Source organism: Mesoplodon bidens (assembly GCF_964165515.1).
Source record: "Mesoplodon bidens genome assembly, chromosome: 2".
Taxonomy (NCBI): domain Eukaryota; kingdom Metazoa; phylum Chordata; class Mammalia; order Artiodactyla; family Ziphiidae; genus Mesoplodon; species Mesoplodon bidens.
This window is the reverse complement of record NC_138177.1, coordinates 148133002-148157328: the sequence shown is the minus strand read 5'-3', so window position 1 is coordinate 148157328 and position 24327 is coordinate 148133002. Positions and strand designations below refer to the sequence as shown.

Here is a 24327-nt window from a genome sequence, read left to right as displayed (position 1 = left end):
GAGGGGTGTAGGTCTCACTGGCTCTGTCTTCAGTTTCTGGCGGATTCCCAACCCTGGGCGGGGGTGGGGCTTGGGGGGCGGATGGGAGGGGGATGGAGCGGTGAGAGCAGGAAGATTTTTCCGGGGATGGGGCTTGTTTTCAGCAACCCTTCTCCAATCACCCTCCACATATCCTGCATCCTAGAAAGAGGTGTGGCCACGAGCCCCTTTTACAGCTCCTGGTGGGATTTGTAGAGGTTTCTTCGGGGGTGGGAGCGGGGAGGGAGTGCTTGGCCTGCCTCCAGGCTGGACTGTGTTGGCGAGGACTGGGTGGGAGTCTGAGGTGCTGATTTTCCAGGACCTGGGGGAGTTCAGCTGGAGGAGCATCTCCGACCCCCTCTTCATTCATTCACTCATCCATTCATAAATCTGCCCTGATGTGAACCACGCGCCAGGCAACCTTCATCCTGACAGTGGCCTGGGAGGGACCACTCATCTTCCATCTGCAGATGAAGAAACTGAGGCTCGAGGCCTCACAGTCTCTTGCCCAGGCCCTGGAGGGGGGAGGGGGGTTGCTGAACCAGTATGTGAGTCTTAACCCTAGACTCCAGCTCCAGCCTGGTCAGTCCTCCAGGTTGGCCCAGTGGGAATGTGACTTCCAGGGGGCTGTCTGGACCAAGCACTCCCCACCTTTGGTATAGTCTCAGCACCCAGCCCAAGGCTGGCTAGTCACATCCACGGTTGAGGTCAGAACAGGGCTATTGGATAGAATTGATTTCATTTATTGAACAGACTGCTGTCCTATAACCTGTCCCTGTCCCCTCCCCCCCCCCCCCCCCCCCGCTGAATGGAGGGTTCCGGACCTGCTCGGAGGGGAGAGGGCGCTTTCCCCTAACACTACCCACCGCACCACCCCTGCCTGCTTGGCCCAACCTCAGCTTCTTCCAAAGCATGGATGAGGAGAAGTCATGTGTCTCCACACGGCCACTACTGGGACCAGGTGAAGGGGGTGGGGGTCAGGGGTAGAGATGCAGTTGGGGAGGAGGTATCTGGACACTCACCTGGACTGGGGGAAGGGAGTTCTCAGGAAGCCCATGGCAGGGGAAAGAGAGGAAACAGGCCCAGGCCTTGAGAACTCCCAGAGTTTCAAGGGTCCTTGGAGCCCCACCCAGTTCTTCCCCAAAGGACATAGCTCTTGCCTTTTCACATGTTCATTTCCTAATTTAATCCGCTCTGATGCCCAACGCTGCTCTGTGCCTGGCCCTGCCAGGCATCTGGGATACCATAGCCCTGCCTGGGGGAGATCATGGCTGGGAAGGGTTGATGGTGGGCGAGGGGGGGACCACAATCCCTACAGCTCAGATACCACCTTCCCCACTTCCACCCCATCCACCCCTAGGCATCTCTTTGGGGTGCTGCTGGTGAGGATGAAGATGGACCGGAGGAGGCGTTTCCTTACTGATCAAGGAAACCAGGCCTGAGTTATTGTTGGAGAAGGGAGAGGGAGCAGGCGGGAGGGAAATGCAAGGAGGGGGGCACTGACTTCCCTCGGGCTGGGGGAACAAAAGTCTCCCCAGCCCACCAGCATTTGTGAAATTTGTTCTATCCATGGAGGTCTGTCCCACTGTGGTCAGGGAGTTGGTCCCTGGGGCCTGTGTAGAGGACAGCAGAGGGTAGAGCCGTAGGTGGGGAGGAGAAGAGGCCTGGATGCGAGGTTTGGGACAATCTCTCACCATGGGAGTTCATGAGTCCTTTTCCTGCAGGGCCTCAGCTTTCCCATCTGTACAATGGGGTGCTCTCTCCTGCTTTTGGTGTGATTTTCCAACATCCACTGGGTACCTTCCACGTGCCTGGCCCTCAGCGCCCCCACTCTCGTGAGGGGGAAGTAGACAGAGGCCACTCAGAGTGCTGGGAGCTGTGCTGGAGGGGAGCCCTGGGGCTGTGGGAGCACAGAGGAGTCAGGGGAGGCTTCCAAGAAGAGGTGTCACCTGCACTGATTCTTGAAGAATGAGACTCTTCCTAGCTTGTCTTTTGCTCACCAACCAGGACAGAGGTCCAGTGGAGAAGATGTCCCCACAGAGGTCATACAGCTCTGCTTCACCCTGAGGTCGCAGGTGTATGAGGAGTGGCGTGGAGGGAGGAGCAATGTTTCCTGTACAGCCTGGCTCCAAACCCTGTACACATGTGGAGACTTGAAGTGGCTCTCCCGGGAAAGCCTAGGGAATTGTTTTTCCACTAAATTTAAGCCATTTAACATTTATTGAGCACTTACTGTGCACCCTGATGGTAACTGGAAAAGGGCAATAGACAGTAGGTTTAAACAGGATTGGTAACTGTTGTGTGAAAAAGAAAACTTCAACCTGCCTGGAGGGTGTCGAGAGAGGGAGACAGACAGAGGCTGGTGGAAGAGGATGAGGAGGGCATTGTGGTTAAGGGGACACTTGGAAGGAGGCCTTTAAGGATGGGGGATTTGATAGGCAGAGAGTGGGGGGCATCCAGGAGAACACAAGCCAAGGCTTGGGAGCTGCACTGCAACGTGTTTAGATGGTCAGGAGCAGTGAGAGGGTGGGGAGAAGGGGAAGGCTGGAGGTCTTGTTTGCAGTCAGATCATGAAAAGCCTTAAATAGTGGAGTCAAACCCCAAGAGTCTCAGCGCAGGGCTCAGCTCAGGAGACACCTCCTCCTGGAAGCCTCCAGGCCCATGCGTCACCTGGGCTCCTGTCAAGGCAGCGACCATTTTGTTTTTCTAGGCTATGCCGCTGTCTGGTTCCCTGCTGCTCAGGGCCCATTCCTGAGGAGCTGCCTGGAGCTTTTGATATTCAGGGGAGTCTGGTCCAGGCCCTCTATGCAGCCAGTGAGTTCTTGAGGCCCAGGGCCAGGCCCAGACCCAGTGTGGTTCCTGTAAGCCTGTGGTTCACTTCCCTGGCCAGGCTGGAGCAAGAGACTGGGGTATCACTGGGCCCCAAATTCCAGAGGATCCAACCAGTAGATCAAAAAGGGAAGAAAGCCGAGCTGCAGTTCAGAGAGAAAATCCAGGTCAAGAGCCTGAAACCAGAGACACCGTGGTCCAGGCCCCACCCCACCACAGGGAATCCATTTCCAGTGGCCTTGGTGAAAGCAGGTCTGGCATCTCCAGGACCTGGTTCATCTCTGGTTTGGACCCAGGCAGGCTCTGAGATTGGGGTAGCAGGTGGGAAGAGAGGGCAGGGCAGGGGGCAGCCCGTCAGCCCCTGCCTCAGCCCTCCCCAGCCCCCCGGCCCCCTGGCTTCAGCTTCTCCAGGGTCCTGCTCACGGTGGACAGGCTGCTGCGGGCTCCTGCGGGAGAGACCAGGACAGGGCTTGCTGAGTAGACGGGTCCCGGGTCAGAGCCACCCAGAGGGACCCAGGGTCAGAGCGGGCTAGAATGGGGAGGGAGGGAGGCGCGGATTGTCAGAGTGGCCCTTCTGGAGGACAGCAGCATGATGTGGGTGTTAGAGGCAGGACTCGGGGCTGAAGGCCTGGTTTCTGGCCGCACCACTTCCCGGCTGCCTCACGTAATCTCCCTGTGCCTCAGTTGCCCCATATATAAAGTGGGGCTAATTATAGCACCTGCCTCATATGGCTGTTCTGAGAATGAAACAAATTAACACATGGAAAGTGCTTGGCAGGGTGTCTGCAATGGAAGCTTCTGCTGAGCACTAAGCACTGCCACTGGCTGCAGACACTGAGGGTGGAGGCGTCTTTGAGAAACTCTTGCTCTGGCATCTTCCAGTGTGTGGGGATGAGGGAGGAGGGAGATGCCCAGTTTCAGGTACCAGCTCTGAGAGTTGGATTCCACAATGGGAGAGGAGAGTGAGAAAATAAGCGGGCATGGGGCCTAGGGGAGGGAAGGGGGCAGTGTGTTGCCATGCTGGGCCTGACAGAGAAACCCTGGGGACCAGAGGAGCTGAGCTCAGCTGGGAGCAAGAAGGGTTTTGACTAAGCTCATGGAAGAAATACCCAACGCTGCTGCTTCCCTGTGATTGGAGAAGTCCCCTCTGCACTTCCCTCAAGGTTTCTCTGGGGCTCCACAGAGCTGTGTACCCAGAGGGGGAAGATGGCAGATGGACTCTGGGATTTCTGGAACTTACCTTCTTTATTACCATCGGCGCTGGATCTTCCTTCCCCGTGGTCTGGCCCTGGCTGGGGGTGGATTCTCAGGCTCCCTGTAGGATGAGACCACCCCAAGACCCCTGGTTACCAAGCCATTCTCAGATCAAGTCCAGCTTTGGGAAGGGAAGTCCTTCCTGTTGTCTACTCTCCATCCCTGCTGCTGTCTTTGCTCCACTACATTCCTTTACGTCTCCCACATGATCTGAGCTGATCTGGGGAGAGGAGTGAAGGTGGAAGAAATGGGCCCTGGAAGGAGAAGGTGGCAGATTTTTAAGGAGGTGGAGGTCCCGGGGAGACCCAGGGATACGTAGCCCCACAGGATTGATGGAGATGGGAGCACGTATGTGGGGAGCTGAGAAGAGGAGGGGAGCTGTACAAGAGTCCTAAGGTCTCACACGCAGCCAGTACCAGCGACACACGTGGGCTCGGCTCCACTGCAGAGTGGGCCACAGACTTACAAACAAAGTGTCTCACCCAGTCCTTGGCAGGGGGGTCTGCTGGGGGCCGGGGAGAGGACTCACCTATCGTAGGCAGGATGTGGTCCAGGTTGAACCGAGCCTTCAGGAAGGGGTAGGCCAAGACGAGGAGCCCTGAGAAGAGAGACGCAGAGGGGTTCCGTGATGGGGAGGGAGGCTGTTTAGTCCGAGCTGCGTGAAGCTGTGGGCTGTGAGCCTGGGGGTGGATTATGGGTGAGCATGGGAGGAACCCCAGTGGCAGGGTTGGGACTGTGGGTGTGTAAATGCAGCCTGTGAGTGTGTGCGTGGCAGGTTCCCCAATACCCGGCCCCAGGAGGGGTTGGGGAGCAGTGCCTTCTGCGGAAGGGGCTACAGGCTGTGAAGGCCCAGGCTCCCGGCTCCACACTGCCCAGGTGATGAGCAGGTTGGCCTTCTTCCTTCCCAGCTGGCTGGAAATGGGCCCACTGACACTCCCCAACTCTCTGATGCCCCACCTTCCCCTAGGGCCCCCAGGGCAGGACTGGGGGTGCTCCTCATGTGCTCCTTTTCACCCAGACCTGGGGAGGGGGTAGCAGAAGAGCGGGTCCTGCTCCGCCCACTCCCAAGGGTCTGTGGCCCTTGGCCTGAGTTCACAGGTACAGATGCCCAGAGCCCACCAGCCTCGTGCTTCTGGTTCTGCTTGTGGCCCAGGGTGGCGGAGTGGGGCGAGGGATGGTACCCAACACCGCTGTGGGGAGGTGAGTGGGACTGGCCCAGATAGACGGATAGATGCCTGGACAGACAGATCTGCTGCTGTGACATTTGGGAAAAGAAAAGGAAGCCCTCTCTCTGAGCTGGATCCTGTCCTGCCTCAAGGAGGGTCCCACAGAGAACTCTGTCCTCTTCCACCTGCCCCCCATCAACTCAGCCCCAGCAGGCTTATGAGTCCCACACTAACCCAAGAGCCCAGGGCTTGGGACTGGGAGCCGGAGCTGGAGTAGCCCAAGAGGTGGTCGCCAGCGCCTCCTCCACACCTCCTGACCCCTGCAGTGCGCTGCAGGAATCTCACCCCAATCTCCCTCTCCCTCCCTGTGCCCCCCATGGCTGCCTTGCTCACACCTCTTGCTTCCATCCTCCCCAACCATATTCCTGATTACCCAGCTCTTGCCTCCATTTCTCGTTCACCTGACCATGGCCCCGGTTCCCTCTCCGAGCCCAGCACCTGCTCACCCAGAGCAGCGGCACCAATAAAGATTCCACCCACGGCAGCTGCAGCTTTGGACACGGAGACACCAATGATGATGCTGCCGGCCACCAGGCCGAGGGCCACGCAGGCCAGCTGCAGGCAGCGGAAGTCTCTGCTGCTGATGGGGATGTCCATGCAGGCCCACCCGGGGCACAGTCTCCAGCCAGCGGAGCCTTTTCCCCCGAAGAGCCCTGGAGGTCTCAGTCCTCTCGGATGTCTCCTTGCTGGAGCTCCACCTTTAGGGAGGGAGTTTTTGGGCAGTAAGATTCTGGGCTGGTAACCCTTGGCTTTATCTGCAACCCTATCCGACAATAGTCTTAGCTAGGATCTCTCCCAGGTCGCCCCAGCTTACTCTTCCTCCCCTAAAGGCCCCTGAAGCTGGAAGCCACTCTTGGAACTTCTGCCTGGTCACATCCTGCCTTGGCTGCCAGAGTTCTGGAGAGCTGGGGCTGCCCCACGGGGTCCTCCCCTGTCAGCCTCCTCTGGGGAGAGCTCAGCCCGAGCTCCCCTGCCCAGGACCTCCTGCCCCAGCTCCCTGGAGCCTGCTCAGCTGCCACTGAGCCTCGGCCTATTAAAGTTTAAAGCAATGGAGGTGGGAGGGGGGAGTGGTCCAGAGGACGTGGCTTCCTCAGAGATGCAGGCGGCAGGAGGTGCTGAGTTATTTATGAGGTTGCAATGTGAGCTGCTGCCCACAGGCCCACTAGGGCAGTCAGCCCAGGTTCCACTGTTGGTCCTGCATGGGGCAGGATGAGTGGGTGGCTTCACATGCGGCTCGGCAGCCACAGATGTGAGGAGACTCCTTGGCCACATGCTCAGGACCCACTCTGCTGTCCCTTTGGTTGGAGGTGCACCTGGGGGCCTCTGCTTGGGGACTCAGAGACAGAGGCATGGAAGGAGACCTGGACGAGGCTCAGGAGACAGGAACAGCGACGGGGACAGGAGGAGGAGTGGGAGAGGGTCCTTCCAAGTCCCCTCGCTAACCCCGCCTCTCTCCCCTCCCCGCTCCCATCAACCTCTGGGCCCCCAGGCAGGGCTGAGAGGTCCTAGTTTGAGGACGATCTCAGGCGACTCTCTTCTCCTCAGGTAGGCTTCCTTTCAGTTGCCAGTGGGCTGAGAAGGTGAGCCCTTCCATCTGCCTTGGGATCCTGGGCGGGGGGCTGACAGGGAAGAACAGTGGTGGGTGCAGGGGTGGGAGGAAACACATGCAAGCTAGGGGCCTAGGGTTGGGAAGAGGAACTGGCAGGGGCTGGGTGTCAGCAGTCGGGGTCAGGAGACAGGGACAACGCTGGCGCCTCCTGACCTCTGGGCTGAGCTGTGCCCAGCCTGTCTGACCTACTTGCAGAAGCCACCAAGTCAAGGCCGGGCGGCGGTAACCCAGCCCAGCCTGGCCCCGCACCCCAGTGCCAGCCCTCATCACTAATTGCGTTCTCTGGCCGTTAATGAATCGGCACAGTTCCCAGGGTCCCATCACCAGCCCCACTGGCCTCTCTTTAGATCTCCAGTCTCTCCGCTCCATGTCTGCCATCCGATGCAGCCAGGCCCAAGGCCTCTGGCCTCCACCTGCCTCCACAGCTCCTCCTGCTCCCGGCACCCCCCTTCTCCTCTGCGGCCCTTCTGCTGAGTGTGTACCTGGCCTCTGCCATCTGGAGAACCCTCATCCTGCAGAACCCTGCTCGGGCAGCCCCAACTCTGCAGAGCCATTCCTGATGGCACCTGAGCGGCTGTATCCCCACACGGAAGTGCCTGCCACCTGTCCCTACACTCTGTCTCCTCTGTAGATGGTGAGCCCCCTGAGGACAGGTTCAGGGAGTGAGCACCACTGAATGGCTAGTGGGCACCTGGGCCGGGCTTCTGGACACAAGGACAGAGCTCAGGGAGGGCTTGGACCTGTACGACCACCTCGGGTTGGCAAAGAGGAGGGCTGCGGGCACCATGGGACCTCTGTCTCTAACAGGAGGCTTTCCTGGGTGGGGGTAGGGTCCTGGGAAGGCCAGGGTCATCTGACTGAGCTTCAGCTGAGGGAAGGCCCTGTCAGGAAGCTGGAGTGAGGCCTGGGCGGGGACACGTGTGAACTCAAAGGTGTGAAGAGAGGAGGGGTGACCGCAGAGCACCGATGGGCCCCAGGGCCGTGTTCCCAGCCCCCATGCGAGGAAGGCCCTGGAGGTGGCGTCCCAGCCACAGCTGCTGCTGCCAACATCCCCTGTGCCTCTCGCCAGGATGAGGTCTGATTATTCCTCTAATTAGGCATCAAATGACAACCCATGTCTCTGTCACACATAATTTATCCCCCACTGACTAGTTTTAGAAGGAGCCATCAAAATAGTTGTCCATGAAAACGTGTTCCTGAGACATGAAGCTTTGGGAACCTGAACACCCTCCACCATGCCCCCGGCCCCTATTAAGTGTTTGCATAACTCTGGCCGGGCAGGGCCTGTGCCGGCTCCTCTCCTGGTGTCAGGCTGAGGGCGACGCTCCCATGTCATCAGCAAGACAGAGGCTCCCCGGCCACATCTCCGAGGTGGGAACGTTGCACTGTGGGACTCACTTTGCTCATCTGGTGAATGGGGATGGGGATGGCAGGGGCCAGAGTCAGGGGTGCCTGCGCATGGTGAGTTTCAGATTCCAGAACACCCTGACCTCTAAAAACCGGAGACAAATTCTAAATTAGAGTTTTCCTTTGACACTGTAAATCCCTCAGGGCACAGGGGCAGAGCAGAGCATATGGAGGAGAGACACATTAAGCCACCATCAGTTACAAGCTCACAGGACCTCCCAGCTCCTTTCCAGAACAGATGGGGAAACCAAGACATGGGGAGGTGGACGGACGGCGTCAGAGTCCATGCTGGAACCCGACGTCCAGCTTCCCCGCTCAGCTGGGAAGTACGCTAGCACACCTCTGCATTATCTTCTGTGAGGTGGGAGGGGTGGGCAGCCCCATCATCAGAGGGAGACGTGGTAGTCCGAAGAAGCAGTCGAGGCCTGCGTCGCTCCCATGTGACAGGAGGGTCACTAAAGGCTACTGGAAACCTGTGACACCTGCTCCTCTGTTGAGTACAAATGTAGAGAGGGAGACTTGCCAATTCTCTCCTGAATACTGGCCGTACCAGCTCTGAAAAAGAAAGTGCACGCTTGCCCTTGGGTGATGAGCTTACTGGCACAGGTGGATGAGATGGGAGCCCAAGGCTCTAGAGCCTGACCACCCCACACATCCCCATCCCCACGCTCAGAGCCCTCCTAGCTGAAGCCTTGGTCCTCCAGGCCCCCGGATCCAGAGTGTGGCTAGGCCGTGAGTCACTGCTGAATTCTGTCACAAAATCTCTTTGTCTGACAGGGAGGCCAGGGCTGGAGGGTGCCTGCCTATGCTCTTTCCTTCCTGGAAGCACGAAGTCCAAGGTGGCATGGGGGTGGGGAGAAAGAGTGGGTGAAAAGGCCTCAGCTTGGTTTAGTTTTGTTTATTTTCCTTGAGGGGTGAGGACCCTGGAAAAGAGCTTGATTAATTCACTGATCCCCTGGGGGACAGGCAGCTTTCCTGGACTGTTTGGAAGCTGAAGTCGGGGAAGTGGCTTCCAAGGCAACTGCTACCATGGCAACAAGAGTGCCAGCCGTGGGGGGACCTTGCTTCTCACTGCTCCCCTCAGACCTCAGCAGCTGGAGCAGTTGGCATGGGACTAGGGCACTGCTGTTCACCGAGCTGGATCTGGAGAGGGGCAGTCAGCCAGAAGGGAGGAGGGGCCCTCAGAGCTCAGGCAGGTGGACACTTGGAGGGAGAAAGACTCCATCCCTGTACCTGAGCCCCCAGATGGAGCTCAGACAGGAGTCCTCAGGGTCCACTTGAATCAGGACGGGCTGGGGCCGAGGCCTGCCGAGACTGGATTTGAGGCAAGAAGCCTGAGGTCCAGGACACTCCAGCCCTCTCCTAAGGGCAGCCCGCACGTGAGCCCTAGAGCTGGGGCTCTGGCTGTCACAGTTCCAGGCCCCAGAGCCTCCCTCAGCATGTCTGCCTCTGCCCAGCAGAGCCAGGCACATGGCCTGGTCCCCAAAAAGGGCAAGGGACTTCCCAAGGTCACCTAGTGAACAGTGGTAGAGGAAGGACTAGGACCCAGGGCCCCAGTCCCCAACCTGGCTCTTCCCGTGGCGTAACAGCTGCCCCTTGGGGACAGGGACCCCCGCCAAGAGGGACAGAGCAGCCTGCCAGCAGGAGGATCCCACAAAGGGCCAGAGGTCAGCCCCGTGTGGAAAGGCCGGACACATCTCCACCCACACAAGCCAAGAAGGTTTCCTCATCTCCATCACTGGGGCCCAGTTGAGCAATTCTGCCCCAGGAGACAACAATAAAAGTAACTACAGCCATCACGGCTACTGTAATATTTATTGAGCACTTACTATGTGTGCTTGGAACTGCTCTAAACACTTTACATTTATTAATTTGTAACTTTCACAGTAGCACCACGAGGTAAGCACTAGCCTCCCCAATTTTTGGTTTAAGAAACTGAGACCCTCAGACATTATGTAACTTGCCCAGGGCCCAAGGCCAGTAAGTGGAAGAGCTGGGATTTGAACCCAGGTAGCACAGCTCTGGGTATCAGGTCTCTCTGGGAAGAATTCCAGTTCTACCTTCCTTGCTCTACAGCTGTGGGCAAGCTATTTTTTTCCTTTTTCTGCTTGGTTTTTCATGTTAACTGGGGTAAAATAGCACCTTACCTCATATAACTGCCCTGAGAATTAAATGAGATAATGCCTGTGAGCTTCTCAGAAAGTACTTGTTACTTAGGAAGTGCACAATAATGCCAGCAAAACCCAAGTAGGCACAGTAGCATTTAAGCAGAGCTGTGGATGAGAGAGGCCTTGCCAGGTGGACCTGGGGAGTGGGATGGGTGGAATACTTGGGTCCAGGAAGCTCCTGTAAGTCACATCCCTGCTGGGCCAACCTGGAGGATTGACCAGGGTGGGGCTGGAGTCCAGAGACAAAAGTCACACCCTGGTTCCCAGTCCCCAGGGACAAGGAGACTTTGGGTCAAAAGGCTCAGATTCTGCAGGCCAATTTATCCAGCCCATCCCACACCGGGTAGATGAAGAGGGGACGTGAGGATGGTAAGGGTTCCTGCAAAGGAAGGACCATCAACGAAAAGTATGTCCTCGTTGACATGGAGGGTTCACGGTGCAGAACACCTGGCAGCCTGGCCCGTGACCTGCCCCCACAGGGAAGAGCCCCGCACCCCATCTCGGCTCTCTGCTCCCCCAGGGAGCAACGCTGGCAGCAGCGCCCAGTCTTCTGCCCTGACACTCAGACCTCCCTCTGCCACCTCCTTGGGAATTTCTAAAGGCCCTCCCCATACAGTCCTCTGAGTCTGGTTCTGAGGATTACTAAGGCAACGCGCTCAGAAGCCTTCTGCTCGAAGAACATGAGGACTGTGGATGGAGGCGCCATTTTTCTTTGTTACTAACTCTGGCAGGACAAGCACAGTCCCAGGCACAGGATGGAGCCTCAAGAAAGGCTTAGCGCTGCTTCAGACAGACGGGACTCTGCTCCACTTGGGTGGGTGGGCTGGGCTGGGTACAGGGCACGCCTGTTAAAGTGCTTTTTGAAGCCAGCTTGTGTGACGGTTGCTGACACAGCCTCTTCCACTGGATAGGGAGATCCTAAAAGGCAGAGGCTGTTTCGCACTTATCTCTGGGTCCTGGCGCAGAAAAGGAGATTGACAAATGTTTGATGAATTTCATTTCCTCACCTAAAAAAGAGAAGCAATGATCTCTCCTTCACCTTGTGCTATATTCAGAGGTCTCTACAAGGGGCACCCCCGCTCGGCTGGACCCAGCCCCTCTCTAGAAGGCCTGTCTCCTTCTCAGGGTTGCAGGTGAAGAAAGGACCACCAGGAAGGCACTAGAATTTAAAACAGTTTTATTAAAATAAGCACAATGCATAATAGCATCCTTGTGTTTTAAAAACATCTGACATATGCAAATCGATTTTCTTAGATAACTAAGCAGCTCAGTTGATGCTCAGCTATCAGCTCCCCAGCAGAAGGCACTACATGGCTCAGACCATGGTGGTGGGCAGCCTCCGGACTGGCTCCACATCAGGCACAGAGCTCCTCAGTGCCCCAGACCTGCGCTGCCCTCCACACCAGGCTCGAGAAAGGTAGCAGCAGACACACTGGTCTCTAAGTCACTCATCATCTGAACAGCTTAAAACCAGTTAGAGTAACAGGAAATAGCTCATTAAAACCTTCCAAATGCATGGAAATTCAGGAGAGAAGAGTGAACCCTAAGAGCTCTGGGAAGTCCATGGGCTCACAGTGGGAGCTTAAAGTCTCATCTTTGTCAGAAGAGCACGGTTAGAAAAAATGCCAAATATTGTAAAAAACGGACTACTACTGACTTCAGCAGCAATCAAACAAGGAAGAGGATGATAAATGACGGACACATTTTGGTCATGGCAAAGAAAGATTATGTGCTTCTCTGAGCTATCGACTGGAAGACTGATCTGGCTTCCTGAATGCAGAAGGCTCCCTGCCCTTGCCTGAATTGAGGGGATGGCTTCCCTCAGCCAAGGGGGAGGACGTCCGGAGGACAGAGGAAGGTGGAAGGACCGCCAGAGGCAGGTGACAGTGCAGAGATAGGGAAGAGCCTCTGTCAACTGACGCTTCTCAAGCCTGGCTCCCTGAAGGCCGCAGCCCCAGCCGGTGAGAGCGGGCTGGATCCTCGATCCGCAGGCGGGTGAGCAGGTGGGCAGGAGCCCAGTAAAGAGATGTCCCTGCCGCAGGCGATTATGCAAAGTGACAAGTGATAGTTTCCCTTTCAAAGACAACCCCTTCAGAAAAGGCCTTTTCCTTGAGGGCTCTGGGGAAAGGAGGACGAGAGCCTTTGTGGATGAAAAGGCCTGGATGGAGCCGCAGAGCAGGCCCCTCACAGGTTTCCAGTGGGGCCAGGCCTGGGGCCCGGAGTGGGACAGAGCGCTGTGGGTGCCGGGCTCGGTTGCGTGTCTCCACTGCGGCCTGCCTGGGCCAGCGCCCTCCGGCGGGCCAGGCGTGACTTGGAGGGAGGGGAAAGCTTCACGGAGCAGAGGCCCTCAGCCAGCGCCTCTGACTCCTTCGCCAGTTCATTCTCCTCGTGCTGAGACAGCTGGCGGTTAAGGGCGATGGCCTCGGCCGCAAAGAGCGTCAGGTCCATTGTGCTGCTATTTCTGCTGGGATGGGGGGAGCAGAGAAGAGAGGGAGGCAGGGCTCAGTGGGGTCCGCCAGCCAGCTCCTCGACACCCGCACCAGTTGCTGCGGTTCTATGCTCCCACTGGATTTTTCTGAGCTGGCACAGGCTGCTCTCTGAAGAAGTTTTTGCATGGGTTTGGAATCTGACTTCACTGGGGCTGGAAAGGCTTTGAGCCTCAAGGACAGTCTCTGGACTTAAGAGTTGGGACAAACGCCGCCTTCCAGCCAGAGGCCCCTCTTCTGAGCCCTGCACATGCTCTACCAGAGGAAGGGTCACGGCACTTGAAACTCACCCACGTATAGCCCTCTCCCCCGTCAGGACAGGGGGCTCCAAGAGCAGGGGCTGTGCCTTTACGTCTGTGTCCCCAGAACCCAGCTCAGGGCTAGCATGTAACGGGCACTCTGGGTTTGCTGAATCAGTTTTCTAAGGTGGATCTGAGGTTTGGAGCCTCAAGGCATCTGGATGCAGCTCTAAAGAATCAGGGAGGAACCCAAGCTGGGCTCAAATGAACTGTCACTATAAAGGTGTAATACTTCCGTTTAACTCCCGGAAACTGGCCAGGAGGTTGGTTCCCAGAGGGCTTCCCATGAGGCTTTATTTAGCCCTGGCCCTTGGGGAATAGGGAGTGCTCACTGGGAACATGATCTAGTGTTCAAAAGGCACTAGAGTCAAACACATCTGGGTTCAAAGTCCCACTCCCTAGGCTACTGTGTAGCCTTGAGTAAGTTAAATTGATTTATCTATTCCTCAGTTTTCTCATCTATAAAATGGGGCAATAGGAGCACCTCTCTTTTAAATGTATCGTAAAGCTTATGAGATTCAATATATGTAAAGCCCTTAGTACGATACCTGGCGGGTGGTTAAGTATTTCCTATACAGTGGCCATTATTATTGTTTGTCTAGTAGTGTATATGACACTTGGTCCCTCTACCTTACAAGGCCCCAGGTTCCTGCTACTTTCACCAACCCGCAGCAGTAGAAGGAAACCTTGGTATGCTTGGGGCTGTAAATAGTGATTTCCAGTTAGGATTCATGTGGATCCACAAAACAGGTTATTCTCCTACAAACAGCCTAAGGCGGGATCTTAAAGATGCTGGGGCAGGGGAAGCCATCCAGGTGGGAGAAGAGAAGAGAGGGAGCCAGACCTAGCGTAGAGGGAGACAAGGAAGAGGAGCGAGGAGAGGGAGGCCAGGAGCCCATTCAGGAAGAGGATACCTGAGCCTAGAGATGGGCTCCCCGTCCCCCATGGGGGGATGGGCCCCAATGTGGCTGAGAGCTTGAGGGGAAAGTCAAAGCCAAGTGAGGAAGGGCGTGGAGTGCAGCAGGAGCATTTACCTCTGGAGGACTTGCGGCGTGGGGAGTCCCCTTTCTGGAGCTTGCTAGAATGGGAAGGACAGATGTGTGGGTAAGCGCTGCTCCCTCTTTCAAGAGCTGCCCCCACCCAAGCCAGCGGAGTGGGTAGGTTACTAGAGGCTTGGGCCCAGCACAGGGACTTGCCCATGCGTGACTGCAGGGTCAGACCTTCCAAGGAGACAGAAAGCAAGGTACAGCCCCCAACCCAGCTGCCTCTGCATGGGGAGCCCTCTCTTTACCTGGCAAAGTCCTAATCACCCTCCGAGACCTAGCTCCAGGGTCACTTCCCCCATGAGACAGTCCCTCTTCCTTGCTGCCCCCCAACCCGTCCCAAGCAGAGGTGGGTCCTTGTCCTTTGGTGCCCTGAACACTTTTTTTTCTTTTTTTTTTTTTTTTGCGGTACGTGGGCCTCTCACCATTGTGGCCTCTCCCGTTGCGGAGCACAGGCTCCGGACACGCAGGTTCAGCGGCCATGGCTCACGGGCCCAGCCGCTCCGCGGCATGTGGGATCCTCCCAGACCGGGGCATGAACCCGTGTCCCCTGCATCGGCAGGCGGACTCTCAACCACTGCGCCACCAGGGAAGCCCCTGAACACTTTTGATGACGCTTTTGTCATACTATCCTATCATTTATTCCCTTGGTTCCCTCTCCCCATCAGAACATGAAGACAGGGCTTGGGTCTCGCTCCTCCCACTACTGCCAGTGTCTGGCATGTGGTAAGTGCTCAGTGGTGCAGCACTTGGATGGCTACAGCAGCTCTTGGGTGGTTGGGAATCAGCCACTTGGAGACCCATGGATTGGGTTCCCACCTGTAACTGGGGCTGGCAACGCTTAATTCCTTCCACTGTCAGGGCCACTGAGGCTGGCTAGGGACTGGCAGACCAAGAAGACACAGTACATCACAGAAGGTTTGGCAGACCCCTTGGAGGGACAGAGGTCTCGTATCATGATTAACTGAGGAGGATGGTTAAAATGTTTTCTAGTGAAGACGTGGAGCCTTCCTGTGGGGAAAACACCAGCCTTTGCCTTTCAGGAAAGCTGCAGCCAGACCCCAGCAGCACAAGGGGAACCTATGAGCCCCCAGTGCAGCTGCACAGCAAGCAGGGTGGAAAGGGCTCGTTTCTGCGTGCTCTCAGCTAACGAAATTTCTGTATAAGGGGATGCTGCTGCCGTCCGGGCTGCTCCCTCTGCTGTGTGCCTCTGCCAATAGTGGGACGCACATGGAGAATCTTCTAGAGGCCTCTTCCATTCCAGAGGGGCATGGGCCGCCTGGGGCTTAGTCTGCGGCCAAGGTTAGAGCCGAGTCAGTGCTATCTGTAAGGCGCTCGGTGTGGGGTTAGGCCAGGGGTCAGTTCAGTTCTACGTGCACAGGGGTTGAAGCTGCCATCTGGCTCCCTCCAGCTGAGATCAGCCACGGGGGTGTGAGAGCTTCCTCATGCCTTGCTGCAGCCCTGAAGAGGTGGACGCCCCCACCCCCCCAACCAGTCACTCACCCCCTGCACCCACGGGTGCTGCAGAACTTGGGCGGCACTCAGTCTCTGTTTCACGTCTCGAACCAGGAGCCTGGAGATGAGGTCTTTGGCCTCGTTGGAGATATGAGCCCAGTCCTTGTCCGGAAACTCATACTTCCCTTCCTGGATGCTCTCAAACAGCTTGTTCTAGGTAAAGAAGGTTCCTACTGAGGCCACACTGGCCAGGGGATGGGCAGGGTGTGCCTGTCATGGTCTGATCGTGTGGGTCCAATCGACCTCAGCTGCACCTGCAGCTAGTGGCCTGGGTATTTCCCAGACTAGGGCCCCTTCCCCAACCCCCACCCTCCCCTAAATCATCCAACCACACAGAACGCCCTGGGTGGGTGGGATGGCGATGCTACTTGGGGGGCCAGGTGGGTGATGAGTGAGGAATGTCAACTAGAGAACAATGCCCAATTCCTCAGCCTTTCATCCAGGGCCCTCCATCCAGATGACCGGGCTCATCTCCCGCCACCAGAATCCTTATCCTTCCTCTTCCTCCCTCAACATACACCACTGTTTCAAACCTCCTATCTTTGCTCGTGCTGTTCCTTCTGCTTGCATTTCTTGCCTCTCTTCCCCTCCTGGAGGGGGCCAGACTCCTCCTTTGAGACTCACTCAGCTCAGGAATGATATTCTCTAACAATCCTCCCCTGAACTCCTCTCTGGGCTGAGGGCCTGATGATCTCCATCTCACCTGGTGGCTGCTCTTGGACTGAGAGGGAAAGGCACGATACACCCCATTCCAGATCAGGCACAATCACCAAGCCCAGTCCTGCTTGGCCTCCCCCAGCCGCCTGACCTCCCAGCAGGCTCTGTGCTCACCTGGCACACTGTGCAGACCTCTCCCCGGTCCCAGCCACAGTCGGCTCCGCAGTGACCCACAAAGGGCGGGTAGCCACTCAGCATGATGTAGAGGACCACACCCAGGCTCCACAGGTCACAGCGCTTGTCGTAAAAAGTGGCCTTATCCGTGAAGACTTCTACCACCTCAGGGGCCATATATTCTGCAGAGCCACACTGGGTGGGGCCAGAGGTGGAGAGGGGGAAATGGCAGAGAAGAGAGAGGCTTAGTCACAGGGAGGGGACCGTAATGGGACTTGAGCAACAGGATGGAGTTGCAGAGTAAGAAGCTGTCGAGAAAGTCATCCAGAGAGCTTGACTGGTGCCACCCAGGCACTTAGAAAAGCTGGGCCACTGGACATTTGTAAACTGAGTCCTACCATTCCCCACAATCCACAGGACCAGTTAGTTCCAGGTCACCTTCTTATCTTCTCAGGTCCTTCTCCAGTAGGCAGAGACCCTTGGTCAAGAAGCTCCAGGAATCTCTCCCTGCCCTGGCTCTCTGTAAACAGTCACTCAATGAGCAGGTACTTCAATGTACCAGGAGCATAGCTCTTGGGAGGAGATCCAATTCCATAAAGCAAGGATTTCTTTCTTTCTTTTTCTTTTTATAAATTTATTTATTTATTTTAAGCTGAGTTGGGTCTTTGCTGCTGTGCGCGGGCTTTTCTCTAGTTGCGGCGAGTGGGGGCTACTCTTGGTTGTGGTGTGCGGGCTTCTCACTGCGGTGGCTTCTCTTGTTGCGGAGCACGGGCTCTAGGCATGCGGGCTTCAGTAGTTGTGGCTCACGGGCTCTAGAGCGCAGGCTCAGTAGTTGTGGCACACGGGCTTAGTTGCTCCATGGCACGTGGGATCTTCCCGGACCAGGGATCAAACCTGTGTCTCCTGCACTGGCAGGTGGATTCTTAACCGCTGCGCCACCAGGGAAGCCCAGCAGGGATTTCTTAAAGTGAAGTCCTGCCAAGCTTCCCGGCTAGCTTTGAGCATGGAAGAATAAGAATTTAGAATTAAGAGACCATCAAAGCTAGGAGAGGTCTTAGAACAAAGCTGATCTCCTCACTTCTCCCATTTATGGATGGGAAAACCAAGGACTAGAATGGGACAGGGATTTGTTCAAGCACATCAGTGGCAAACCCAGGTCAAGAATCCAGGATTCCTTCCTCCCATACTTGTATAGAAGACTGCTGATAAAAACAAAACAAACTCTTTTTGCTTCCCTCTTCATTATTTCAGGCTCACCAGGAGGCAACCCTCCCCCCAGCCCTGCAACATACACAACTAATTTGATGGGAAGATGGTGAGTGGAGAAAGGACATTTTCTTTGTTATTGGCAATTAGAGTTAATGACTTTGAGAATAAGGTAGCTCAGTGTAGTAGAAGCTAATACAGAGACATCTCTAATAATGTTGCTTAGAATGAGACATGGACGTATTTAAAAACGTCTTAAAAAAAGATTATTAGGGACTTCCGTGGTGGCACAGTGGTTAAGAATCCGCCTGCCAATGCAGGGGACACGGGTTTGAGCCCTGGTCCGGGAAGATCCCACATGCTGCACAGCAACTAAGCTCATGCGCCACAACTGCTGAGCCTGCGTGCTGCAACTACTGAGCCCGCGTGCTGCAACGAAGAGTAGCCCCCCGCTTGTCGCAACTTGAGAAAGCCCGCGCACAGCAACAAAGGCCCAATGCAGCCAAAAAAAAAAAAAAAAAATTAGGAAAACTCACTTTTGAAGTGTGCAAATCTCAAAAGAATTATAATAATTATAGTATATCCAGTATGTACAAGAGATGTCTTAGGAAGAAATAGCTCCCAGCAGCACCATCTGGGCAGGAAATGGGAAGTGAGAGAAGCAACAGGATAACTCAGCCAGGCCCTTAGGTGCAAAGACCTCTCAGTTCTTGCCACAGAGGCCACACTCCCTAACCTTCACCATAGGTGGACGCGCCCTGACTCCGCCATGGGAATGGGAGCTGTCCACATGCTCATATGCAAAAGGGCGGGCCTGAGAATAGTGTCTGTCTTCACCTGGGTCAGGAGTCAGGGCTCAGCCTGTTCTTATGGATATAATTTGTCTCATTAGCAGTGGACCCACCCCAAACTGAAAGCTCCAATGTCAGTTCCACTAGCACCTAAGCAGGGGAGGGGTGGGGGATGGGGGTGGTTGTTAAGATAGGAAGTGAGGCCAAACAACAACTCAGGCAGCAGCAGATACACTTGGTTTCCCTTCCTTAGCCCTCTGTTCTGGTCTCCAGAACATTAGGGACAGGAGCTCAGAAGGGGGCACAGGTGCCCAGCCATACATACTGGAGTGGTCAGCTCTGGTGTGGTTATGGGGGTGCAGGAGTTGTTCAGTTTCACCCCACTGCCCAAGTCAAAGTCACAGATTTTCACCGGAGACACCTGAAACGGAAAGCAGGAAGCAAAGTTACAAATAGGAGCAGCCAAAGGGCGTGAGGAGACAGCGTGACTATGTGGGTACACTGCCACAGTGTGGCTGCCACGCTGAAGCCCAGCTTTACCTGGCAGTCATGTTTCCTCCTCTTGCGTGAACTAGAAATCACCTGAGGATTTGTCCTAAGGTGTCCTCTTCTCCATGTTCTTTCCTTGTTTCCCAACTAGGAGAAAATGTGTGCACTACATGGGGTCAGACTGTGGTTGTGAACTTCGTATAAGACAAGGAGCAAACCTATGGAACTCTTGCCAGCAATGTAGGTTGCAACTCAGAAGTTAGAGAAGTTAGCACGTATTCCTGAAAGACTCCTTGTAGCTCACTTACTGCAGGGCAAAGGAGTTTTGCATAAAACCCTTGACCACCTCAGGTGGCTTAGGGTGACCAACCTGTCTTTGCTTACTTGGAGTTTTGTTCGGTTTAAGCACCGGAAGTCCTGCATTCCAGGAAATCCCTCAGGCCCGAGCAAACTGGGATGGTTGGTCACTCTAGGCAGCATCAACATAGCAGCCCAGTCCACTGGGACTAGATGCTGCACCCGAGACTGCAGAGAGCATGAGTCATCTCTAGAGCCAAGTGGGAGGCGCTGTGTGCATGCAGGAGAATAGCCTGCGTGGTGGAGTAGCACAGTGAGCGAGTCAAAAGTGCTAGTCCCCGTTTGCCATTTACCTACTGCAGCTCCCACCTCTCTTTCTTTCCTCCCTCCCTTTTCTCTGCCTTTCATTCTAGCTTTCTTCTTTTCCTTTTCACTTAGCTTCTCTTTTTCATTGTGGTTAAAACACATATAACATAAACATGCCATTTTAACCATTTTCCAGTGTACAGTTCAGTAGCATTATTACATTCATACTGTTGCGCAGCCATTACCAGTGTGTTTCCAAAACTCACATCCCATCAAACAGAAACTCTACCCATTAAGCAATAACTCCCCATTCCCCCTCTTTCCAGCCCCAGTAACATTTAATCTACTTTTCATCTCTATGAATTTGCCTATTGCAGATATTTCATATAAGTGGAATCACACAAAATTTGTCCTTTTGTGTCTGGCTTATTTCATTTAGCATACTGGTTTCAAGGTTCATCCATGTGGTAGCACGCGTCAGAACTTCATTCTGTTTTACGGCTGAACAATATTCCATTATATAGATATACCACATTTTGTTCACCCATTCATCTGCTGATGGGCACTTGGGCTGTTTCCAGCTTTGGCTATTATGACTAGTGCTGCTATGAACACTGATGTTCAAGTCTCTGTCTTCAACTCTTTTGGGTATATACACAGGGGTGGAATTGCTGAGTGCTATGGTAATGCTATGCTTAGCTTTTTGAGGAACTGCCAAACTGTCTTCCACAGTGGCTGAACCGTTTTACATTCCCACCAGCGATGGGGAAGAGTCCCAGTTTCCCCACATCCTCATCAACACTTTTTATTTTCTATTTTCTGTATTGTAACTATCCCAGTAGGTGTGACATGGTATCTCACTGTGGTTTTGATTTGCATTTCCCTGATGACTAGAGATGTGGAGCATCTTTTCATGTTCTTACTGGCCATTTGTATATCTTCTTTGGAGAAATGTCTTTCCAAGCCCTTTGCCCATTTTTAAATTAAGTTGTCTTTTTGATATTGAGTTTTAGAAGTTCTTTATATATTTTGGATATTAAACCCTTATCAGACATATGATTTGCAAATATTTTCTCCCATTCTGTGGGTTGTTTTTTTACTTTCTTGATGATGTCTTTTTACACTCAGTCTCTCTTAATTTTAACGTCAGCCATAAAAAGGGGCAAAAAACCTGTGTCGTGAAGATCAAATGAAACAAAGGACATGAAAGTATGCTGTAAACCAGAGGCACTATGACAGAGTAGTTCAGAGCACCAGTGGAGTCTGGGGTCAGACTACCTTAGTTTTAATCTCTACTACTTATCAGCTGAGTGACTTTGGGCAAGTTTCTAAATCTATCTAAGCTTCAGTTTCCTTATCCCCATAAAATGAATATAATAATAGTGTCTACCTCATGAGATTTTATAAATACTAGATAAAACAAGTGTAAGTGCCTGGTACAATGTTAAGTGCTCAAGAAATGTTAAACATAATTATTAATAATAACCATAATGATAATCATGATAAATTATAAAGTTTTATGCCAGAGCCACTGACAGGAAGTCACAAGATTTATTTGAGAGAATACATTTCTATTCCCCACAAAAGCGTCGTAAGTAGCAGGCTGACTCACATGTTCCCTCACAGCCACTCCTTACTTATGAGCTCTCCCCTAATCCAGACCAAGACACGTGTGTCATGCATATGCACATGTATACACACACAGCTAGGAATGTGGGCCATCAAAACCACCTGGGCCTAAGTCCCTCCGAACAAACAAAGACTTTTTCAAATTCATACATGCTATGAAGATGCAAACACTTCCATTTACTAGTAGATTAAGATAAAGATTAAAATAGGTTGCATTTGTTCAACATCAAGTATAAATGTCTTCTTTTTAATGGGTACCTTTGGAAATAAAAATGGAAGCAGAAACCCTTTTCAAGAACTTGCTTCCTGGGCTTCCCTGGTGGCGCAGTGGTTGAGAGTCCGCCTGCCGATGCAGGGGACACGGGTTCGTGCCCCGGTCTGGGAGGATCCCACATGCCGCGGAGCGGTTGGGCCCGTGAGCCATGGCCGTTGGGCCTGCGCGTCCGGAGCCTGTGCTCCGCAACGGGAGAGGCCACAACAGTGAGAGGCCCGCATACAGCAAAAAAAAAAAAAAAAAAAAAAAAAAAAAAAAAAAAAAAAAAGAACTTGCTTCCTAATTATCACTTCTAGTGATGGACACCGGCAGGCATATATACCATAACATAAACATCATTTACAGGCAGAGATTTGCTTGATGTAAGATGGAGCTGCTGTCTGACTCACATCTACTGCTCTAAAGGTAGGTGCATTGGATTAGAAAACATTCATTTTGTGCAGGTCTCATATATTTTACAAACACTCAGGCTTAAGCCAATCTGCTGATAAAGAGCACAGAAGGGCCAAGGATTAGCCCTACTTGGGATGTAGAAACACTACACGTTAGGTATAATATTCTCATGTGCCTATAATAATCAGTTCAACTTGGTACCTGAGGCCGAGAGAGCTGCTAATGATTTACATTGAAAGTAAGGGTGGCTTCCCTGAGTCAGTATGAACTGTGACATCCCAAATCAGGCCCTAAGTACCTTTTCTGGAGATTCACACAATATATTTTCTGGCTTCAGATCGCGGTGGGCAATGCCTGAAGTGACAAAGAGCGAAGAAATGGTTAACATATGCACTTGATTATCAAACATTCCACACACAATTAATTTTTTCCAAATGCTGCTGTTCGCAGATTAATTCCCAATTATGGTACATTAAAAAATCAACTAGCTGCAGGAGGCAGAAGTAACCAGAGACACAAACCAAAAGCACAGTTGATTCTGCAAGTTCTTTTGAAGCGGAAGCTTTAGAAGTCAGTCAGGGATAAGAAGGGCTAAATGAATCCCAGCCAGCCTACCTCTCATCACCACACTGACAACCCAGAATCAGCAGCCTAATACGAAGCACAGCAAAGAGCCCTGCAAACAGCGATGCTTGGAACAGCGATGAAGAAATAATTAGTGCCTTGTTTAGGAGCATCTCAGGGGGCTGGGACTGCTCTACCTCATTGCTTCTTGTGTGGCCGATTCAAAAAAAAAAATGATTCCTTCAGTGGGACTCCCTGAATGTTCAGAGGATCAAGCGTTAGTTAACAAGTCTCCCAAAGCTTGTCTGGTTCCCTTCTCACCTGCTCTGCATGTCCAAGACAGTCCTGCCAGAAGCTCAGCAAGGATTGCTTTGGCCCGAGGGTGCTGTTCTTAAGAGAAACCTCTTCTGTATTTTGGTCAAACTTCCTTGAAGGAGACTGCGGATTTACAGCCTACCCCGTGAGGCATTAGAAGTTGTTGAACTGGCCAAGAAGGCACCTGGGGGCAAACCCCTTTAACCAAAGACAGGGACAAAGAACCAACTCATGGCCATGGTGTTCTAGTGGTGGACACAGAAACTTCCCATTCCTTTTTCATCCTGCAGAGTGTACGGCGCAGATAGAGGGCTATAAAGTCAAGCAAAAGCCAAACGGCTACTGCTTGGAAGTACTGGGAAGCAGCAGAGGATTCGTGGAATAATGGGGAAAAGCAGACTCTGCTTCACTACAACTCACTTGCTGATCAACTTCTCAGGCAGCCCTCTAGATTCCCAGCAGGAGGCACTTCACTAGGGAAGAGGAACCTGAGCTCCAGCAGGCTAAGTAACTTCATCAGTCACCTAATTGAATGAGAACCCAGAGCGACTACGTCCAGGCTGCACAAATTGAGCTGGGCTGCAGCTCACCGCGCTAAAAGTGAAAGATATTTTCCATTACAGCAAGTGCTCCCACAGAAGGATCACGAGCCACACGTGGAGCCTTACTCTTCAAATAGGTGCTGATGGCCCCGTTGTCCCCTGGCCTGCGAACTGAGAGCCAGGCCGTAATAGTGGGCCTCCTCATTGAGCACACCGGCCATCGAACTGCTCTGGTTCATTTCCCAGAGGTTGACCTGCAGTATGTCCAGTATTTAAAAGTATGGAACTTGTTTCAGGCTGACCCATTCTAGCCCAATTCATCTTTCCAGCATAAAGTTATTTAGAAAACAGCCAAGTTCAGCTGCAAATCGTTTTTCATCCCCTCCAACTTCTAGTCACATGGGCAGCTGGCCGGCTAGATGTTAACTAGCACTTCGGAACTCCTAAGACACCACCAGCCTCTGTTCCCTGTAGTGCATTCTGGTAAAAAAAAAACAAAACACAAAAAACCCCGCCTTTACCCCCCTCCAAGGTATGGATCTTATAAAAAGCGTGACCCAGTTTTGCAATCTACAGAGGCAGCTTGGGGAGCAGTTGTAAATCTCTGTCAGGCAGGTGTTACGTACATGCATCCCAGCTTTCAGAAACAGAACTACTGCTATTCATCATGCTGTGCAAAGTACAGACACCCCCTTCTAGGAATTTTCATCCCATGTGCAAGTCAGGCCCCCAACATGGGCAGCGTCAGCGTGGAGCACTCTCCTCAGCCACGGGAGGAAGCGAGGTGGACTGGTGAACCTCCCCTCTGGCACATGTCTCACCAGTCTGCACAGTAT

General features: G+C 53.6%; 2 protein-coding genes across 8 annotated transcripts in view; both read right to left on the bottom strand.

Moving 5' to 3' along the window:
- Positions 1-3213: 3213 nt before the first annotated feature.
- On the bottom strand, positions 3214-5924 carry KNCN (kinocilin; the record flags this gene model as incomplete). Of its 2 annotated transcripts, none has more annotated exons than XM_081224888.1 (4): positions 3214-3293; positions 4088-4189; positions 4631-4699; positions 5774-5924. In XM_081224888.1, 4 exons carry the CDS (start codon positions 5922-5924, stop codon positions 3214-3216), a joined length of 402 nt encoding a protein of 133 aa, XP_081081014.1. The 2 variants fall into 2 exon arrangements, with proteins under 2 accessions (XP_081081014.1, XP_081081015.1); XM_081224889.1 differs by having other exon boundaries at positions 4088-4162.
- A 5747-nt stretch (positions 5925-11671) lies between these two features.
- The window catches only part of MKNK1 (MAPK interacting serine/threonine kinase 1), a 54492-nt gene continuing 41836 nt past the window's right edge, over positions 11672-24327 (bottom strand). For 5 of the 6 annotated variants that reach the window (XM_081223694.1, XM_081223693.1, XM_081223691.1 and 2 more), the window contains 6 exons: positions 22369-22424; positions 19008-19103; positions 16686-16880; positions 15843-16007; positions 14331-14374; positions 11672-12972 (listed from right to left, as the gene is read on the bottom strand). In XM_081223694.1, the coding sequence (XP_081079820.1) occupies positions 12696-12972; positions 14331-14374; positions 15843-16007; positions 16686-16880; positions 19008-19103; positions 22369-22424 (833 nt within the window). In that variant the 3' untranslated portion in view covers positions 11672-12695. The remainder of the gene's footprint in view (positions 12973-14330; positions 14375-15842; positions 16008-16685; positions 16881-19007; positions 19104-22368; positions 22425-24327) is intronic. The other variant, XM_081223696.1, reaches the window with a different exon arrangement.